We start from the raw sequence: 20,521 nt of genomic DNA on the forward strand, positions 1-20,521 counted from the left end.
TGTGTGTGTGTGTGTGTGTGTGTCTGTGTCTGTGTATGTGTGTGTGTGTGGTTTTGTTTGATCCAAGGTCTCCTATGTAGGCAGGGCTGACCTTGAACTCTTGCCTCAACCTCCTAGTTCTGGGATTACTGGCCTGTACTTAGTGCCTGGCTTAGAGTTTGTTTCCTGTAAACATATTTCAAGAGAATTCAGTCCCTTTGCCTAGCTTTTTTATTTTCTCCCTTGACTCTCCCCTGGTTTGATTTTCAGATTTTAAGAAACAGAGATATGCCGGGTGGGTGATGGTGGATGACTTTAATTGCAGCATTTGGGAGGCAGAAGCAGGTGAATCTTTCTGAGTTCCTGAGTTCTAGGCCAGCCTGGTCTACAGAGTGAATTCCAGGACTGCCAAGGCTACACAGGGAAACTGTTACAATAATGATTAATAAGCCGTGCAACACATCTGGTATAAAGGAGATTTGTTTGTGTGGAGGGGAAGGAGAGAGGAGTTAGTGCCCAGGGAAAAAGTAGAGGATCATTGAACATGTAGACAGGCAGGCAGACTGACAGGGACAGACATGAGGGCAGAGAAGGAGACAGAGAGAGCTGGGGTGGCTGGCAGGCCCTTATATTAGGCTTGCACCTGGCCATAGTGGCAGATAATAACACAGGACATTGTCAGGCCCCTGAAGGCCCCTAACAGCAGGCCAGTTGAATCTCCAGCACATCAACATTCCTCCCTTTTCATTTAATTACAAGTGAGGAATTAGGAAGGGGTGGTGAGGCAGGAAATGAGGACTTTGTGTTCAGAAAGGCTGCTTCCTGCTGACTTGGGGGCTATGACATCTTTGGGGACCCTAAGAGAATGAGGGGGTAGCAAAGTCCTAGGAGAGCCAGCTGTTTCAGTGCTGTCCAGGATCTGTGAGAACACCTGGGACTAGGAGGGAACGTACTATGGGCCCAGCTGATGCAATCTGCAAGGTTAGATGGAGCACCTGTGGGTAGCTACTTCGGCACTGTCTTGGATGTAGGAAACACCTGGACTTGACAGGATACTGGAACACATACGTGGGCAGAAGACAACATTAAGTAGGTTAGGTTGAGTATTTGAAACTTTTGGACCCATGGTTTGGTAGTTGGCAGAGGAAAGTCCCAAAACTAGGGAAAGGGGTAAGAATCTCACCCTCTGAAAGAGGCAATAGGTGGGAAACTTAAGTTGTTGGTTGGAATTCCTATCTGCTACATGTGGGAGGAGCATGAAGGCACATTCTAGCATTTTTGAAGCTTCTTGTTTTATTTTCCTGGAGTTTCCTCACTCAAAATTTACACAATTCTATTCTTGGATTATGTTCCAACAGTAGTGTCCTCCTGTCACGCTTCTCTCTTCCAACCTACTGTAGGACAGTGGCTTTGGAAAGCAAGGATTCCAAATAGTATAGCTACATTTTATATTTTAACATTTATTTGTTTGTTTAGTGTGTATGTGTGTGTATGTATACACATCATGGCATATGTATGGGCATCCAAGGACAACTTGTAGAAGCTGGTGTTTCTACCATATGGTTTCTGGACTCCGAGTTATTTTATTTAGTTTGACTGTGTTTGTTTTGATAATCAGGTTTGGAACAAAAACCTTTACCTCCTATGTCCAGAAATTTGATAAAATATTTATGTCATCAAGTAACTTACATGAATTTATAGGCTTCATTATAAATGCTTACTGAACAGCTCTTAAACATTGTCCCAGAAGTAAAAAATAAATAAATAAATAAAACACAGCTTAATGTTCAAATATCTGTGTAATTTGTGAAAGGCCCCAGGTTAAATTATGAATATCAAAGCTGTTGTGGTGGCACACACTTGTAATCCCAGCACTTGAGAGGCAGAGGCAGGCAGATCTCTGTGAGGTCAAGGCCAACCTGGTCTACAAAGTGAGACCAGGACAGCCAGGGCTACACAGAGAAACCCTGACTCAAAACAAAAATATGAATATCAAGAAGGAAACAAAATGGTTGCAGAGATGGTTCAGTGGCTAAGAGTATTTGCTGCTCTTTCATAGAACACAAGCTTGGGTCAAAGCACCCACATAGCAGTTTACAGCCACCCTCTTCCGGCCTCATCTGCCACCAGGCGTACATGTGGTACATAGACAGAAGTGCAGACAAAAGAGCCATATGCATAATTTTTTTTTACATTTATTTTTTATATTACTTTTTATTTTGCAGTTTTTAAATGTATTTTCTTTTCTATTACTGTGTGTGTGTGTGTGTGTGTGTGTGTGTGTGTGTGTGTGTGTGTTGGGGGAATGAGTACATGGCATGCCATATGTGTAGGTGTGAAAATAAAACTTCTGGGAATTAGTTCTCTCTTTCCACCTTATGGATCCCCAGAGATGCTAAATGCCACCAGAAACATGTGAAGCCTGTAAAAGAGAAACTGGAACTTGAAGCCAATAGAATTGTTTCACAAAGCAATGGAGAAATGAAAATAGTACCATCAAGCTGTGTTTATTTCTCTAAAGTATTTGTTACTTATTTATAGCATACAATTTTAGCTTCATAGTATTTATGTAATTAAACAATGACATGCAGTGTATTATGATTGTATTCATGCTCCATTACCTTCTCTTACCTCTTCCCATTACTGTTGTCCCCCTTCTTCCCAGCTGTGTATATGAAAGCTTTATGCAGTTTGTTGCAGCTGCTATTTATAAGTTATGTTCCCCAGGCATGGTTCCATAGCACTTCCCCGACTCTCTGGCTCATACAGTCTTTCTGCCTCCACTTCTGCAATGCTCCTTTGGCCTTGGAGGAGATATTGAAGGTATTCTATTTAGAACTAAGCACTCAACAGCCACTTAGTCTCTGCACTTTGACCAAATGCTGGTTTTATAAGTGTACAAAACTGTGATCAATCTGCCTGCAACATCTGTCACCCTATTTATCTCTAGGGTGAATTTGGCTAATCTAGCTCACAAGGCAGATTTTCTTTTCTTTGCGAAACACTCCACAAAGCTATATGCTGTGTTTAAGAGGACAACAATTTTTCATCCACGAAATTTATATGAGTAGCTTCACTCCCCTGTTAGAACCAAAAAAAATAATACCTTCAAGATTTTTTTCCTGCATTTGAACATGAGGCTCTATTTGTAGCAAATCTTTTATTTGTAGAATATTGTTCTGCTTATGGGTTTCTATTGCTGCAATGAAAACACCATGACCAAAAAGCAAGTTTGGGAGGAAAGAGTTTATTTAGCTTACACTTGCAGACCACAGTTCATTGTTGGAGGAAGTTAGGACAGGAACTCAAGCAGGTCAGGAACCTGGAGGCAAGAGCTGATGCAGAGGCCATGGAGGGATTCTGCTTACCGGGTTGCTCCTCACGGCTTGCTCACCCTGCTTTCTTATAGAGCCCAGGACCACCAGCCCAGGGATGGCACCACCCACAATGGGTTGGCCCATGTCCCATTGCACACTAATTTTTAAAAATGCCACACAAACTTGTCTACAGCCCTACTGTATGAAAGCATTTTCCCAATTGATGCTCCTTCCTCTCTGATTACTCTAGCTTATATCAAGTTGACACAAAAACCCCAGCCAGTACACATGTCTAGTGCATGTAGAATGTAGACTAAAATGTCTGATTTATGTAATGCAACCATAAAAATATACCTGCTATTTATTATTATTTTTATGGTGCAAAGATAGAACTCAGGGCCTCATGTATGCTAAGTACACTATTACTGGTTCACAATTCAGGAGAGTATGATTATTTAAAAAATAAAGTTTGGTTTTCAGAGAGAATGCTAGTCCTATAATTTCAACAATTAAGAGGCTAATACACACACACACACACACACACACACACATAAACAATTGCACACAATGAGAACGATTATTTTGTTCAAGACTATGCATCAAAGTAGGTGCTAGAGATTTGGGCCCAGGTTTTTTTTTTTTAACTCCATGGCTAGAACACTATGGAAAATATGGTCTATATCTTATATACAAGTCTTTTACAGAGTATGTTTGGAGAGAAATGATGAAAAATTTACATCCATAAGAACCAATAAAAATGGACATATTCAAAATAAGACAATACTTTTTAAACGTAGTGCAAAGCTGAATATAATGGTATCTATCATTTTTGTCATTTCAGTATTTGGGATGCTGAGACAGGAGAATCCACAGTTTATGGCAAGCCTGGGATAAATTATGAGACAATGTTTCAGAAAAGTGAAAATGGGGCAGGAACTGTGACTCAGTTTGGAGTGTTTTATATCAAGTCCCTGTGTTTAATCCCAGAAGTAAGTCCCAGCTCTTATGAGGGACAGGATGGAAGATAGAAAGGTCTTCTGTAGGTCATCAATGGGCTACATAGCAACTTAGAAGCTAGTCTGTCTTACATGAAACTGTGTAACAAAAACAAAATTATATATATATATATATATATATATATATATATATATATTAAACATAGACTGAGTTAATAAAAAATAGTAAAGAACAAAGTCAGGGGATTCCAAGATGGCAGTGCCCAGCAAGCACTGTATCTGATCTACTGCATGGAGACCAGGGACTTGAATGGAGCCCCAGACTGCTAAATCTAGAGAACTTTAGGTGAGTGGGGTCCCACACAGCACTGACCACTGGCGGGCCTGGCCCCCAGTCAAGCAACAGACCATGGAGGTCCTGAACCCAGTTTCCAGATGCTCGAACGGAACCCACCTGCAGGCTGGAGATGGCAGATAAAGCCCAAATTAAGTGTGTGGGTCGGTGCCAAACAGGGGCCATATTGGATCAGAGCACAGGGGACAGACCCTGCAGATCCAAGCAGTTAGAACCCAGCTTGGACACTTCACACATCCCTGGCAGGATCTCCCATGCTCTCGGGAAAGGCTGGACACTCCTGAGGTGTCTATAGCTCAGTGAGTCTGAACTGGGCAAGGTTTGGACTACAGACTGTGGGAAGTGCAGACAACTGGGAGCAACTTGCCCAGCCAGAGCTTACCAGCCTTGATCTGAGACCACACAACAGCTGGCCTGAATCGCAGAACTAACATGAAAGGGACCAGTCAGAAGCATACCTCTGCTGACCCAGCCCGGAGGCTAAGGTGTAGAGCAAAGTCTCCAGGGGTGGAAACTAGGTCACTTGCCTGTTCCAGGGGAAAACTACGTGACCTATAATCATTCACCAACTATCCACTCTCAGCAACTAGTGAAGGACACCAGAAGCCACTTCCTATCAACAGAAAGAGCAAAATGACTAAAGGACAACATAAGAATGCAAACAACAAAAACTAAAACAGATCAGCATCTCCAGATCCTAGCTATCCCAAAGAAAACAGCCCTGAGAACCCAACCACAATAGAAATACAAGAAAAGAACCTCAAGTCCTTAGTAAGGAAGGTGATAATGGAAGAAACTAATGAAATCTGTAAACTACAGGAGGATGCAACCAAGCAGGTTGAAGGCATAAAAGAGACATAGAGAGGCACTGGAAGAATTTCAGGAAAATTCATGTCCCATGAAAGTCTTCACTTACCAGGAAAGTAGGACAGAGGGGAGGACATCCTATTGGGACTCTAGGTGAGAAAAGCATGGGAGAATGGGGAAATAGAAGGATCCAGAGGGTCCTAGAAACCTACAAGAATAATATTATGATGGGCAGATCTGGGCCTGGGGGTCCTGCTCAAACTATGGCACCAGCCAAGGACAATATGTGCAGTCAACTTCAACCCCTACCCAGATCTAGCCAATGGACAGGATATTCTCCACAGCTGAGTGGAGAGTGGGGACTCATTTTCACACGATCTCTGGTGCCCCATATTTGACCACATCCCCTAGACGGGGCGGAGGGCCTAGTGGCACTCAGAGTAAGGATAGCAGGCTACCAAGAAGAGACTTGATACCCTATGAGCATATACAGGGGGAGGAGGTCCCCCTCAGTCATAGTCATAGGGGAGGGAGTATGGGGAAAGTAGGAGTGAGGGAGGAATGGGAGGATACAAGGGATGGGATAACTATTGGGAATAAATTAATAAAAAAGAACAAAAAAGAACAAAAAGTTAACAATCTACTTGTGTAATCTTAGTTTAGATTAACTTTCATTAACCTTTGCTGTGTTAAACTACAGAGGTACTTCAAATAGAATTTTAATTAATAAATTAATTTTTTACTTATTTGTATGTATGTGTGTCTATATGTGCATGTGTGTAGAAAGTATGCATGTCTGTGTGCTTGTGCAGAATCTAGAAGACAGCATGAATTTCTTCTTCCCTTTATGCCTTTGAGTTGGGGTCTCCTCCAGAACTTTGGGTTCCTATTTACTCAGCAATGCTAGAATCAATAAAGCTCCAGCCATCCTCCCATCTCCACCCCTGTTAGTTACAGGGATTTTCAGAAACTCCAGGATTTTTTTTGTCATGTTGGTGCTGGCATCTGAACTCTAGGCTTTATGATTACTAGCAAGTAGTGTGAGCCATTTCTAGCCCCTTGAATAGAATGGCTAAAGCTAGCATCATCATGCTTTAAAAGATACAAAGCATAACTGAAGAATATAAGAAATGTTTTGTCCATGAAAGATAGAAAAACTGAGGACACATTCAAAGAAAATTAGGGTTAATACTGAGGAACAACAAAGGCATTTAGAAAGGAGTACGGTCAGTTGTGTTTTGTAGAAACAGGAAAGGCCCATTTAAGTAGAGGAGGGAATCCCAGAATTTGGAGTGTATTGCTTCCCAATTGCTGCATAGCAAACCATTCCAGAACACTGTCATTTTAGGGCTTTTGTTTGATTTAGTTTGTCACTTATCATTTTTTTTTGATAAGGGGTCTTACATAGTCCAGACTACCCTTGAAATCCTGATCTTTCTGCCTTCACCTTATAAGCACTGGGGTCACAGGCATTCATTACCAAATCTGGCTTCTGTTTTTAACTAGTAGTGATTTCTTTAGTTCACAATTTTCTGGCATTTTCTGGTTTAGACCAGCCTGGGCTGATCTCATCTGGAATTGATGATTTGTTTATAACAGTGTTTCTCAACCTGTGAGTCAAGACCCCCTGCCAAAGCTCTAGATCCAAAAATATGTATATTATGATTCATAACAGTAGCAAAATTATAGTTATGAAGTAGCAATGAAAGTAATTTTATAGTTGGGGTTCAAAACAATGTGAGGAACTGTATTAAAGGGTCACAGTATTAGGACGGTTGAGACCCACTGGTCTATAGTCAGTTGAGGAATCCAATAGATGGTGACAGAGATCAAGTAGTCTTAGTCACATGTTTTGTGTTTGGCCAGGGTAATGAGGGCAAATAAAACACTTGTCTAGCAAGTAAGTGAAGTAACAAGGATACCAAAAAGACAGATGTCCACCAAAAAATATTTTAAGCCCTATTTGTGCCTAAGTTGCTAATATCCCATTAATCAAAACAAAACCAGACACAGGCATAAAGATGAAAACCTGTAATCTCTACATTTGGGAAGTAGAGGCAGGAGGCCAGGAATTCAATGTCATCCTCAGCTACTTATGTAGCTGGTTAACAGCCAGCATGAATTACATGAGGCATGGTCTCACACAAGCAAAGGCAGGAGGATCACACATTCAATGCCTTGTTGTGCTAACGTAGTGAATTTGAAACCAGATTAAATAATTTGTTGAAACTTCATTCAAAAAAAATTAAAAAGGGTTGGGTATATAGCTCAAGTGTAGGGTGGTCATCTCTAATGCATGAAGCCCCAGATTCAAGCCCCAGGACCATACAAAGAAAGGATATATATTAGTACTTTTCCATTGCCACAATAACCAAGGGAACTTAATAAAATGGTGGCTCAGAGGGGCTTAGTTCTAGAAGAGTCTATCATCATCCCTGTGGGGAACCATGGCAGCAGGCAGGCATGACATCTGGATCAGCATGCTAAGAGCTCACATCTAGAACCACAAATGGGGTGCAGAGAGAGCACCTGGGCCATTCAAAACCTCAAAGCCTGCCCCAGTGGCACACCTCCTCTAGCAAGGCCACACCTCCTAAACCTACACAAACAGGGACAGCAATTGGGGACCAAGTATTCAAATGCATATCATTCAATCTACCTCAGGAAGGAAAGAAGGAAGGAAGGAAGGAAGGAAGGAAGGAAGGAAGGAAGGAAGAATGTAATCAATTAAGCTAAAAATAATCTCCCTTTTTATAATTTTTGACAGTGCTGTGGATGGAACCCAAGACCTCACACATGTGGCCTACCCCTGAAATAGATACCTTAGATCAGATTCTATTCTATTTCTTTTTAAAAATTTTTAAAAGAATCTCACACTGGCCAGGTGTGGTGGTGCAAACCTTTAATCCCAGTACTTCGGAGGCAGAGGCAGGTAGATCTCTGAGTTTGAGGTCAGCTTGGTCTACAAAAGGAAGTCCAGAACAGCCAAGGTGACACCAAGAATCTCCCACTATAGGTCTGGCTGGACTGGCACTTACTCTTTTGTCCAGATTGGGCTCAGCCTCTCAAGTGTTGGGATGATAGGCTTGATCCCAGCACACTAATTTCATATTCTACCTCTTATTAGAATAAGTTCAGTATTTTGGTTTTTGGTTTTTTATTTAAGATAGGGTCTCATTTTGTAGTCCTGACTAACCACAAATTTTCAAACATCTCCTCCTCCTGCCTCTCAGATTCTGGGATTAAAGGCATATGTGATGTGCCTATTGGGCTTTGGGTTTCTTGAAACTGACTCATATGTTGTTCAACACATCTGGCCTCAAATTCACTATATAGCCAAAGCTACCTTTGAACTTCTGATTTGCTTGCCTCCACTGGTGTGTGCCAACATGCCCAGCTGATCACTATAATATTCAGAAAATATTTTTTATTATAAGCCCGATGTTAGCCAGCAAAAAAACGAATAAGGCTTAGCCAAAATGTTAAGTCATTGAGTGACTTCCATATACCTCTAACTGGAAAAAGAATAAGCATGGTTAAACAGAAAAAAATAAATTACAGTTTAACACTAACTGCATTCTTACCTTTTTGTTGTTGTTGTTTTTTATTTTGAGGCAGGGTTTCTCCATGTGGCCTTGGCTATCCTGGACTTGTTTTGTAGACCACAATGGCCTCAAACTCACAGTGATCTGCCTGCCTCTGCCTAGCTAAGTGCTAGGATAAAAGGTGTGTGCCACCACAACTGGCTATATTCTTACTGTTTTACCATAAGAGAAAAGGTTGAATTTATCAACTAAGGTAATGATTTTTGGTATTGTCTTTTTAATTAGATGGCACCCTTCAATAGAATCATTTCTGCTTTTATTGATAGCTATGTCACTATAAAATGTATAGTAAATAACAAATTAATATCTTATCATTACATAATTGATTGTAAACCTTATTGTGACATTTTGAAAATAGATATTTTTTTTCTACTGTTGTAGTCCAAGAAGAGTAGCACAAACCACTCAGACTCTGGTCTTCGTCAGATATAGATGGTTTATTGAATGCAATACCTGAAGACTGACCGTGGTCAGGAACACAGTGGACTCGGGAGCCAAATTGTGACCTCAATCTGCTTTTAGGGCAGGCTTTTTAATAGAAAAACCAAATGTAAAAGACAGAGTGAGGGCAGGAACACATTCTGGCTAACTGTACAAAGCAATATTACATTTTTGGGTAACTAGACAAAGTTTTATAAGCTAACCTTTAAGCTGATTGGTCCCAAGTGAAGTAAGTAAGGTGGTGGTTATGATCTTCCAGAGTACAACTAGAGAATAGCCAAGTGTAGAGATAACATAGAGTGTAACCTGAGTGTAGCCAAGGGTGGAGACAACAGAGCATGAACTATGACACCACTGAGTCATGGTAAAATAGAAGGCTAACTTGACTCTCTGGCAGGATTTATTAGTGTCACCTATCAATAATTATTTCTAGGAAGCATAGTTTAAAAAAAATTGAACTTGGGCTGAACAGACGGCTTAAAGGTTAAAAACACTGGCTGCTCTTCCTTAGGTCCTGAGCTCAATTTCTAGCAACTACATGGTGGCTAAAACCTATCTGTAATGAGATCTGGTGCCCTCATTTGTCATGCAGGCATACATGCAGGCAGAATACTGTATACATAATAAATAAATAAATAAATAAATAAATAAATAATTTTAAAATTAAAAACATTTTTTAACTTAGTTTCACCTTATGAACAAAAATGGATACTGAATAGCTTCAGCTATGTTACAAGGAGCAAGCCCTAACACTACTTACTTATTTCTTCTTTTAGATTTTAGATCTTACAGGTATCATTTGTACTATAATTATAAGGAATATTTAAATATTCATAATAAATACATGTAGATTATTATTAAATGTTAATTAAGAAATATGATGACATCCAAAGCTCATGAGGCCTCTCAACCCTACACAAAGAACTATAGGCAACTAAAGAATGCTGGGAATGAAAGAAAGCTTTTCCCAAGGGGATAGCACACAAGATGGTTTTCCAATGCCAAATGGTCAACCCTGAAAGCACGCATACAAATATTATACAAGACTGAGCAGGTTGTATATATATATATATATATATATGTGTGTGTGTGTGTGTGTGTGTGTGTGTGTGTGTGTGAATAATTATTGAAAAAAGAGTCCATGAATTTGAAAGAGAGCAAGGAGGGGTATATGGGAAGCTTTGGAGGGAGGAAAGGGAAGGGGAAATGATGTAAGTATAATCACAAATAATAAAGAAATATTAAAAAGGAGAAAGAGGGAAAGTTGAATTTAAGGGTAGGTTTTGTTAGGGAAATTTTGTTTCTCCACTGTGATTTCCTATAATCTACTTTCTAGTTTGCATTGCAGGGTAATGCATTTGACCTCCTCCTTGCATCTATTTGCTTTCTTAACAATTCATAAGGAAATGATACTCTAGTTACAAAGCTTTTTTCCTAAGTGCAAGATGATCAAACCTAGAAAAACTGGTTCTTCCTGATCCTCTGACATGGGTTCTCTCTGAACACTTGAGCTAAAGAGTCAAGTAGCAGAATTCACTCATCCAGGTCAAATTTATGAGTATTCAGAACTGTATGAAACTTGAGGAGCCTAAGAGAAGACAAGAGTCTGTCCACAGAAGACTAATACCTTGTCAAAGGACTTCTGGATCATTGCTCCATTGAGTTTTTTTTTTTTTTTGCAGGGATGGGGCTGTTACTTTATTTTATTTCAGGTTCTGGAGATAAGGTCTTGCTCTGTAGCCCAGGCTGGTCTGGAAATCACAACAGTCCTTCCGCAGCCTCCCAAGTACAAGGATTGAGGGCATGATCTACCACACCCAGCTTGTTTATTTGATTATTTGATTATCTGAGTGCTGAGATTGCAGCTGGGCATTGCCACACCTGGGCTCTTGAGTTTTAAAGTCATTTCTGCAAGAAAATATGACTTCCAAGAACTAATATGATTCTACTGAGATACTTGATCAGCTACAAGAACACAACCAGCCATGGCTTCTGTCACATCTCCTGGAATCCAGAGACAAAAGAGGACCAAGTTTGACAAAGACTAATACCAAGTTCTTTGAATTCAATTCAGGTCTTTGAACAGAAGCCATGTCCCAATATTAACATCAGAGAAGAAGTGGCCAAACTGATCGAGATTCCAGAGTTGTGACTCCATTAAGTGGCTTCAGAACCTGAGAGGGTGAATATCAAAGAGAAGCCAGAGAGGCTCCAGTGGGACCACAATGTGGCCACAGGCCCCTATCCTAAGACAGAGACTGCTTGAGCTGTGAAGTCACAGCTGTTCAAACCAGCAATGCCTTTCATGGGCCCTAGGAAAGATGGATAACTTCCCTGGGGAATCAGAGCATGCTTCTTGTCAAGCCATCCAAGGGAGGAATACTGGTGTCCTGGATAGGAGTGTACCCTCCCTAACCTGGAGGCTCCCAGCCAGTGAGCCAAGGAAGCCCTGCTGGAGACCTCTTCCTCTCTTTCTCTTTGGGTATAGCTGTGTTTCCACCTCCTATTTCCCAACACCTCCTCCCACACTTGGATGCAAGTAGTACTAGAACTGAAATTTGTCCAGAGATACCCAAGTTGCTGCTATTTGGAGACTAGACCCTGAAGACACAAGGGCAACATCTTTGCTCTACGGAGCTGCCATTTGCATAGGGCTGGCAACTTCTACCAGCTCTGGATCATGAGGTGTCACCTGTAATTCTAGGGGCTTGGGAGCATCCAGAACACTACTCAACTCGGCAGTTATGGCCACATTCAGCTTCTTTCTCTCTGAACTGGCATCAACCTCAGCTATAGGCCAATGATGAGGCCTGATGAGTGCCAGGAACAATTCCATCAGCTAGACAGGATCTGGGTTGTAGACCCCAAAGCACCTGGCCATCAACCCCAGCCACTGTGGGGTTTGCAACTCAGACTCTCACACAAGAAAACAAGAAGCAGACTAAGTCAAAGCCCATCACTGGGGGACAAATGAACTAAGATAGTACATATCTGTAGCACAGAAGCTTATGCTGAATTGAAAAGGAAGACAAAGGATCTGTAGACTTGTCCACAGATAGGACCTCCAGACATACTTGTCAGAGTAGTGTGATTCCATCAGTATGGAAATGTCCTTTTGGGAGTCGGTGTGGCTTTGGTAGAGGAAGAATGTCTCTTAGGTGGGCATTAAGGTTTCCTAAGCTCAAACTGGGCCCAGTGTTGCTCTCTTCCTTCTGCCAACAGATCCAGATCCAGAACTCTCAGCTACTTCTCCAGGACCAGGTCTTCTTCCAAGCTCCCCACCATGAGGTAATGGACTAAACCTCTGAAATTGCAAACAAGAGACAATTAAATGCTTTCCTTTATAAGAGTTTCTGTGGTCATGGTGTTTCTTCACAGCAATAGAGGACTGACTAAGACAAATATGATCAAAATACAGTGTAGAAACATATGAAATTTTCAAAGAATAAATCGTAAATAAAAAAGATAAACTGGAGAACTTGTGAGATAGCTCATCAGGTCAAATCCTTGCCACAAAAATCTGAAGAACTGAGTCTGACCCCCAGAATCCACATAAAAGTGAAAGGAGAGAACTGGTTATACAAGTTGTCCCCTGACCTTACATAACCCATGTACATATCATACATATGAAAGTAAATAATAAGACAGGCATGGTGGCACATGCCTGTAATCTCAGCACTTGGGGAGGCAGAGGCAGGTGGATCATTGTGAATTTGAAGCCAGCCTGGTCTACAAAGTGAGTCCAGGACAGCCTAGGCTACACAGAGCAATCCTACTCTGAAAAGCCAAAAAAAAAGGAAATAATAATAAAAAACAATTATAAAATAGCTCTCTAAAATTTTAATTTTAATTTGAAAACTTAAGTTTTTCTACTGGGAATACTGACTAACAATTGCTATCCTAGAAGTAGCAGATATCCTTTATTCACTGTAAGAAAATGTCTGCCGAATTTCCACATTTACAAAATTAAAATTTGCCAATTGTTCTTTCAGGTAAAAAATGCCATTTCATGAGAAAGCTGCTAGTTCCTGGCATCTCATCTGCTCCCTTATGCAGCAGGAAGCATTTCTTGAATGCATCACATTTCATCACCAAGAAGGCTTTCACAAATCTATACAAGGGTCAGTATTTGATAAAATTGGCATCTGCTGCTTCATGAAGGACATGCGTAAATGTGAGAACTGATTCTCTCAGACCTCTAGATATGCATTGATTTGAAAGAGACTGAGGGGGACCTCCTCCTCCTGTATATGCTCATAGGGTATCAAGTCTCTTCTTGGTAGCCTGCTATCCTTACTCTGAGTTCCACCAGGCCTCCCCATCCAGGAGACATGGCCAAATATGAGGCCCCAGAGTACGTGAGAAAGTTAGACCCCACTCTTCACTCAACTGTGAAGAACGTCCTGTCCATTGGCTAGATCTGTGTAGGGGTTTGAAGTTTACTGCACGTATTGTCCTTGGCTGGTGCCATAGTTTGAGCAGGACCCCCAGGCCCAGATCTTCCCATCATAATGTTCTTCTACTTGTAGGTTTCTAGAACCTTCTAGAACCTTCTATTTCCTCATTCTCCCATGCTTCTCTCACCTAGAATCTCAATAGGATGGCCTCCCCTCTGTCCCAGTTTCCTGGTAAGTGAAGACTTTCATGGGACATAGGGTAGGGGAGTAAGGGGAAAATGGGAGGCAGAGAGGAATGGGAGGATACAAGGGATGGGATAACAATTGAGATGTAATATGAATAAACCAATAAAATATACTAAAAAAAGAAAAAAACAGAAAGAGAATGGCCCCATAAGCTTGTATTTGAATGTTTGGTCCCCAATTAGTGGAAGTATTTGGAAGGTTTAGGAGGTACAGTCTTGCTGGAATGTGTGTGGCCTTGTTTGATGAACTGTGTCACTGAGAGCATGCTTCGAGGTTTCAAAAGCTCATACAGGGTCCAGTGTCTCTCTCTTTGCCTACTGCCCAGGGAGCAGTATCTAAAACTCTCAAGTACTGCTCCAGATCCATGCTCTCTGCTTCCTATCATGACAATCAGAGACTAACATTCTACAACTGCAATCAAGCCCTCTGTTAAATGCTTTCTTCTAACAGTTGCCTTGGTCATAGTGTCTCTTCATAGCAATAGAACAATAACTATGGGAACATCCATGACATGGCACGTACACACACATACACACACACACACACACACACACACACACACACACACACACTAAATAACTGTAAAAACAGCAACAATGCTGGAGCCAGAGAAATGGTTTAGTGGATAAAGGTGCTTGCAGCCAAGCCTGACAACATGAGTTCTATCCCAAGACCCACATTAAGGAAGAAAACCAAATCCCAAAAGTTGTCCTTTAACTTCTACATGCACACTGTCTTGCAGATTTGTGTGCACACATATATGCATAGTCATATACACATGTACATACACTTCCCAATTCACTAATAATATAATAAATGTAAGAAAAATAATGTGGTACCAAAAATATTGCCAAGCTTGGCACATTCATGTAATATCGTATTTGGGAGCTGGAAGCAGGAGAAATAGGAGTTCAAGGTGTTGACTACCCAGTAATTTGAAGGTTAGGCTGAGATATATGAGATCCTGTCTCATACAAAAAGCAAAAGAAAAGAAAAATGTAAATAATTTTATAAGCACAAACAAGGACCAAGATTTAAAACCCAGATCCTTTTGAATCTTAACTTGTTCCTCTGCTATGATATCAGGTCATTTTTCCCTCCTTAGAAGCATCTGAGTTTTAAACAGTAGCTAACAGAATATATAAATTCCTTATACATTGAAATATGATCTCAAAACTTAAATGTCCCAGCCCTCTAGAGGCTGAGGCAGGAGTATTACTGTAAGTTTAAGGTCAATTTAGCCTACGCTGTGAATTCCAGGACAACCAACGCTACATAGTCAAGACCACATCTTAAAACAAAACAAAATAAGATGGAAACCTCAAGGAATTAACTAATCTAACCCTCATATACAGTAACTCACAGTAGCTCTATTTTGGGTCTGCCGAGGTGTATCAGGCTGTGCTGCAAGCTACTGATGTAAGAGACAGCCAAATGCGCCCCTGTGCCTTCCCCTCAATGAAAGCCTACTAGTTCCTAAACTTATGAGGGAAGAGTCTCCCCTTAAGTTGCTTCTGTGTGGCATTTTCTTACAAAAGAAACGTAACCAATGAAGTTGGCATGCTTGTGATTTATTTTATTTTATTTTTTTTTTACTTTTTCTTAAATTTTTCTATATTGTTGAAAATGTCCTACTGGAAAAAGTCTCAACCTGTAGCTCAGCTGCCCTCAAACTCATGATCTTCCTGATTGACCTTCTCTAGTGCAGGAATTACCAGGCACGACTCCGCCTGGATAAGTAGTAGTTCTTTAAAAACTATACTATATGTGAATGCAGGAGGGTGTCTCGGGGAGTGGGAGCAAGGGATTAGGGATGGATATGCTAAAGCAAAGGTTGTCAACCTGTGGGACTTGACCTTAGTGGGGGTCACATAGCAGATATCCTGCATATCAGATATTTACATGACAATTCATAATAGTAGCAAAATTACAGCTGTGAAGTAACAATGAAATAATTTTATACTTGAGGGTCACTACATGAGGAACTTTATTAAAGTGTCACAGCATTAGGGAGTTTGAGGACCACTGTGCTAAAAATAGAAACTGTCAACATTATTATTATTTATTATTCTTTGAGATTATAATATAATTACATCATTTGCCCCTTTCCTTTTCTCCATCCAAATCCTTTTATATACACCTCATTATTTTTCACATTCATTGCCCCTTTCTGCCTGAAGTTTCAGTTCAGCTTATGCCCTCCAAAAGCCTCAGGAATATGAATGAAAAATGAAAATGGTGACTAACCTTTATTGTACGCAGGAATATTACTTTCCTCAGGTTCATCAACTCCTTCATGCCTACCCTATCCTCGCAACTCCAAACCCAATAGGGATCACTTTATTTTCAGGCCTTCCCATTTTCCTATTAAGAGTATTTTCCATTAATTGCCATCACACACATTTATGCATATATATATATATATATATATATATATATATGTATATATAATCTAAACACATACATACTCCCTGTTCAGTCTGTATGCAACTTGTATGTTTATGTGAATGAAAATGAGGACAAGACCACTCCTCGGTATGGTTGAGGAGAAGGGTATTCTTGTAGATATGAGGGAGAGCGCATCCAGAGACACCTGGAAAGATCCAGGCTGAACATGGACAGCAGACTGAACTGGGCCATGAAAGCAGAGAAGGCACCCAAGGGTGGTGAGGGAAGAGAGCAAGGAGGTGGTAAGGGTCTGAAAGGCATTTGGGGAGGGGAAAAAATGATCAAAATACATTATATGGGAAAAAATTTTAAAGGAGTATTTCCTAGCAGTCGAACTCCAACCACTGCCTAGATAAATTCCACTGGAAGCTTAGAAGTAAAAGGGTGGACTCTCCAAGTTAGGCCCCCTTGAGGGCACAGACTTCAGAAGGTATTTCAGCTAAATGTCTAGAGTGGTTCTCATGTGAAGTCTTGGCACAGCCTTTACCTCCATTCTGTTTGTATTAGATTTTCTGCTCTATTTTGAGACCCTAATTAAAAGTCTATTCATTTGACTTAGTATTTTTGAAGTTCTATGACAACTGATATGACAACTGACTTAATTATCAAAAAAAAAAGACAATGGAACAACTTTAGTAAATTCCTGCTAACCAAGCAATTAGAATTTGAGGAGCAGAGGAAGAAGGTTTATGGATTTAAGAATAATGAGAAGGGGAGTGAGATGGCTCGGTGGGGTAACGACACTTATTACCAAGTTTGGCAACCAAAATTTGATCTCCAGAATCTACATGGTGGCCAGAGAGAACTAAGCTGTCTTTTGATTTCCACATTTTCACACTATGGTACCATGATTGGTTCTCTCTCTCTCTCTCTCTCTCTCTCTCTCTCTCTCTCTCTCTCTCTCTCTCTCTCTCTCTTTCTCTCTCGTATATGTGTGTATCTGTCTGTCTGTCTCTTTTTTTCTTCAACTTTCTCATACACACTATAGAAATCTAAGAGACCAGCATGGGTAAAATTCAGAAAATATGAGTGTGATTGCACATTGAGGAACTAGCCAATGACTATAGTTTGCTCATGAGATGGATAAGGTCAACATGATAAAGGAATAATGGGAGGGACCCATACTGAACAGGACCTATTATGACTTGTATACCTCTGACCCAAGCCTTCACTGAACTTGGATTTACACTAATTTAACTGATGAGTAAAGTCAGGTAAGTAAGGTCCTAATGAGTAATGCCAAGTGGAATCAATGTGCATGAGAATAATTTCCAGTAATGAAGAAGACAGCCTGACCTTTGACCCAGATATGAATTCCCTATATCTGCACCAGTGACTTGTCATTGGAGATATGGCCCATAGGCAGAATCTTACTTTATTTTTAATTTTATCTTCTTTTTATCTTTAGTTTACCTTAGTTAATATTATTTTTTTATTCCGGCCTTGAACTTCTGGTACCTCCTGCCTCAGTCTTCTAAGTATTTTGAGACTATAGGCCCACATCACCATCCTGGTGCTTAAAGAATTAATTTTCCATCTATCTATCTATCTATCTATCTATCTATCTATCTATCTATCTATTTATCTACCTATCTATTCCAGATAGGATTTCATGCTGTTCACACTGACTTTGAGCAGGCTATATAACTGAGAATAGGCTGTAATTCTTGATCTTCCTGCCTCTGTCTTCCATGTGCTGGGACTATAGACATGTATTTCCACATTTGCCTGACACAGAGTCACACAAAGTCCTAGGTCAATGCCCAAGAGATAAAGAACACCAAGTAAGAGAAAGTGGTCACTTTCCACACTTTCTGCAGGTAAAAGCATCCAGCTTTGGCACATCAAGGACTCTTAAATAATGAAGTGCTATTCATTGATCCTTGAGGATTTTCAACATTCAAAACTTGATGTAGGGCCAGACTAGGTGGTACATATGTGGAATCCTAGAAGTTAGAAGGTGTATGGAGCCAGAGATCTGTGGGATTGGGGGTGGTGCAGAGTAAGAATGGGGTCAAGACATTGTCCCATTGTCCAAATCCTGGAAATCTCATCCTGAGATCGACAAGAGAAGGACGGCTCCACCCTGCAACCCTCTGCACCCCCACCCCTACCACCCTGGGCCTGCATGTCCTGGCACACATAGTCCTGCACCCCAACCTTTGTCCCTGCCAGGAGGTCATGTAGGTCAGTAGGCAGGTTAAACTTCCTCTCCCTTTATAAGGTCATATCCAGCAGTTTTTGGAATTCCTCCTCATGAAAATGAGGCATCCCCAACACACTGGCCCCTGGCCAAAAATGTACACTTACCCCAAAAGCCCCTACCCACCACCTAAATGTTTTCAGTAACTTTTGATACTCCCATTAAATGAGCTATCTCAATGAAGCCTGTCTCCTAAGAGTCTTTCTAATCACTCCTGGCTATTCCTGCCTCACTTCCCCTCCCAGTGGTGGTCGCTGCAATTGTGCCACCATGAAAGGAAGGGAAGTGGAGCCTGAATGGCAGAATGAAGGAAGAAGGACAGATCAATGACAACCTTCATAATACATAGCGTTCATGGCCATCCTGGGCTATGTGAGACCCCATCCCAACTCCTCCCTCCCCCCAAATAAAAGAATCTAAAGTAAGGACACTTGATAAAAACAGAAATAGTCTCATGGCACGGTGAGGGCATCACCAGCACTGTGCTATGGTGTGGATACCAAACTGAAATATCTTTGTGGAAAACAAGTATCTATGACAGTACTGAAGAGAAAATCTCTGGATGACAGCCAGTGATGTTAGTGATGTTTGGAGCTCCCAAACTGAGTTTCAAAAACTGAATAATCTGACATGCAGTTTGGAGTGCATAGGCATGTCACAAACCATTACTATGCAAAACAACACATGGCCAGTACATTTTCAGGACAGGATAGAATGCAGAGTGGAGCAGAGACAGGCTATCCTATTTAGGAACAGTGAGACCTACCACGGGACACTATCAGTAAGTAAATACATCATGGACCACTCAGCTTCCAGCAGATCCTGACCAGAGAGAAACTGCCAACTAGTATACAGAATCACAATAAATAATCATAATGTTCCTTGTCTTAAACCACTAGATACAAAAATGGTATGTCGTACAATGAATCTAATTAATAAAGCCCCTAATAATAATTGATGGGAAAAGTTATGGAAGTATGGATGACATATTGATCAAGGTTCCTGAGGTGCCCAACTAAGAGAAACAAACCTCAAAGAGCAAAGCTACTTATGGAGGATATGATGGATTTGTATCATATCAATTTAGGTACCTTGAAACTACATTTCCCAGAACTCCATCCTCCATATGGTTCTGGTATATCAGGCTGGCCTAGAACTCATAGAGATTCACTTGGTTCTGCGTCCCATGTTCTTGGATTAAAGGCTTACACCACCACACCCTGGCCTCCATGTCCTTTTTGTGTGCTACCATGTCTGTTTTATGTGCTGCCGGGGATCAGACCTAGTGCACGCTAGGCAAGCACTGTGTCGAGTGAGCAGCATCTCCAGTCCATGCTTCCATTTCTTTTTAATTAATTGTGTGAAATTCATACCCCACTCTCCACTCAACTGTGAGGAAATGTCCTGTCCATTGGGTAGATCTGGGTAGGGGTTCAAAGTTTACTGCATGTATTGTCCTTGGCTGGTGCCATAGTTCGAGCAGGACGCCTGGGCCCATATCCGCCTGTCATAATGATCTACTTATAGATTTCTAGGACACTCTGGGTCCTTCTATTTCCCAATTCTCCCTTGATTCTCTCACATAGAGTCCCAATAAGAAGTCTTCCCCTCTGTCTCACTTTCCTGGTGAGCAAAGACTTTCGTCGGACATGCCCCTTGGGCTAGTGTCCAGATATAAGTAAGTATATACCATTTGATTCTTTCTGCTTCTGGGTTAACTCACTCATTATGATCATTTTTAGTTCAAGGTCTGCCTTGTCTACAGAG

General features: G+C 40.9%; 1 protein-coding gene across 4 annotated transcripts in view; it reads right to left on the reverse strand.

Annotated features, from left to right (window-relative positions):
* The window catches only part of TASL (TLR adaptor interacting with endolysosomal SLC15A4), a 104,979-nt gene that overhangs the window by 34,479 nt on the left and 49,979 nt on the right, over positions 1 to 20,521 (reverse strand). The window contains exon 3 of one of the 4 annotated variants that reach the window (XM_084790571.1): positions 12,535 to 12,764. The exons of the other annotated variants lie outside the window; for them this stretch is intronic. Coding sequence (XP_084646697.1) covers positions 12,535 to 12,557 — 23 coding nt within the window. The 5' untranslated portion in view covers positions 12,558 to 12,764. The remainder of the gene's footprint in view (positions 1 to 12,534; positions 12,765 to 20,521) is intronic. 4 annotated transcript variants of the gene reach the window in all.

Source organism: Acomys minous (genome assembly GCF_964271855.1).
Source record: "Acomys minous genome assembly, chromosome: 7".
Classification (NCBI taxonomy): Eukaryota; Metazoa; Chordata; class Mammalia; order Rodentia; family Muridae; genus Acomys; species Acomys minous.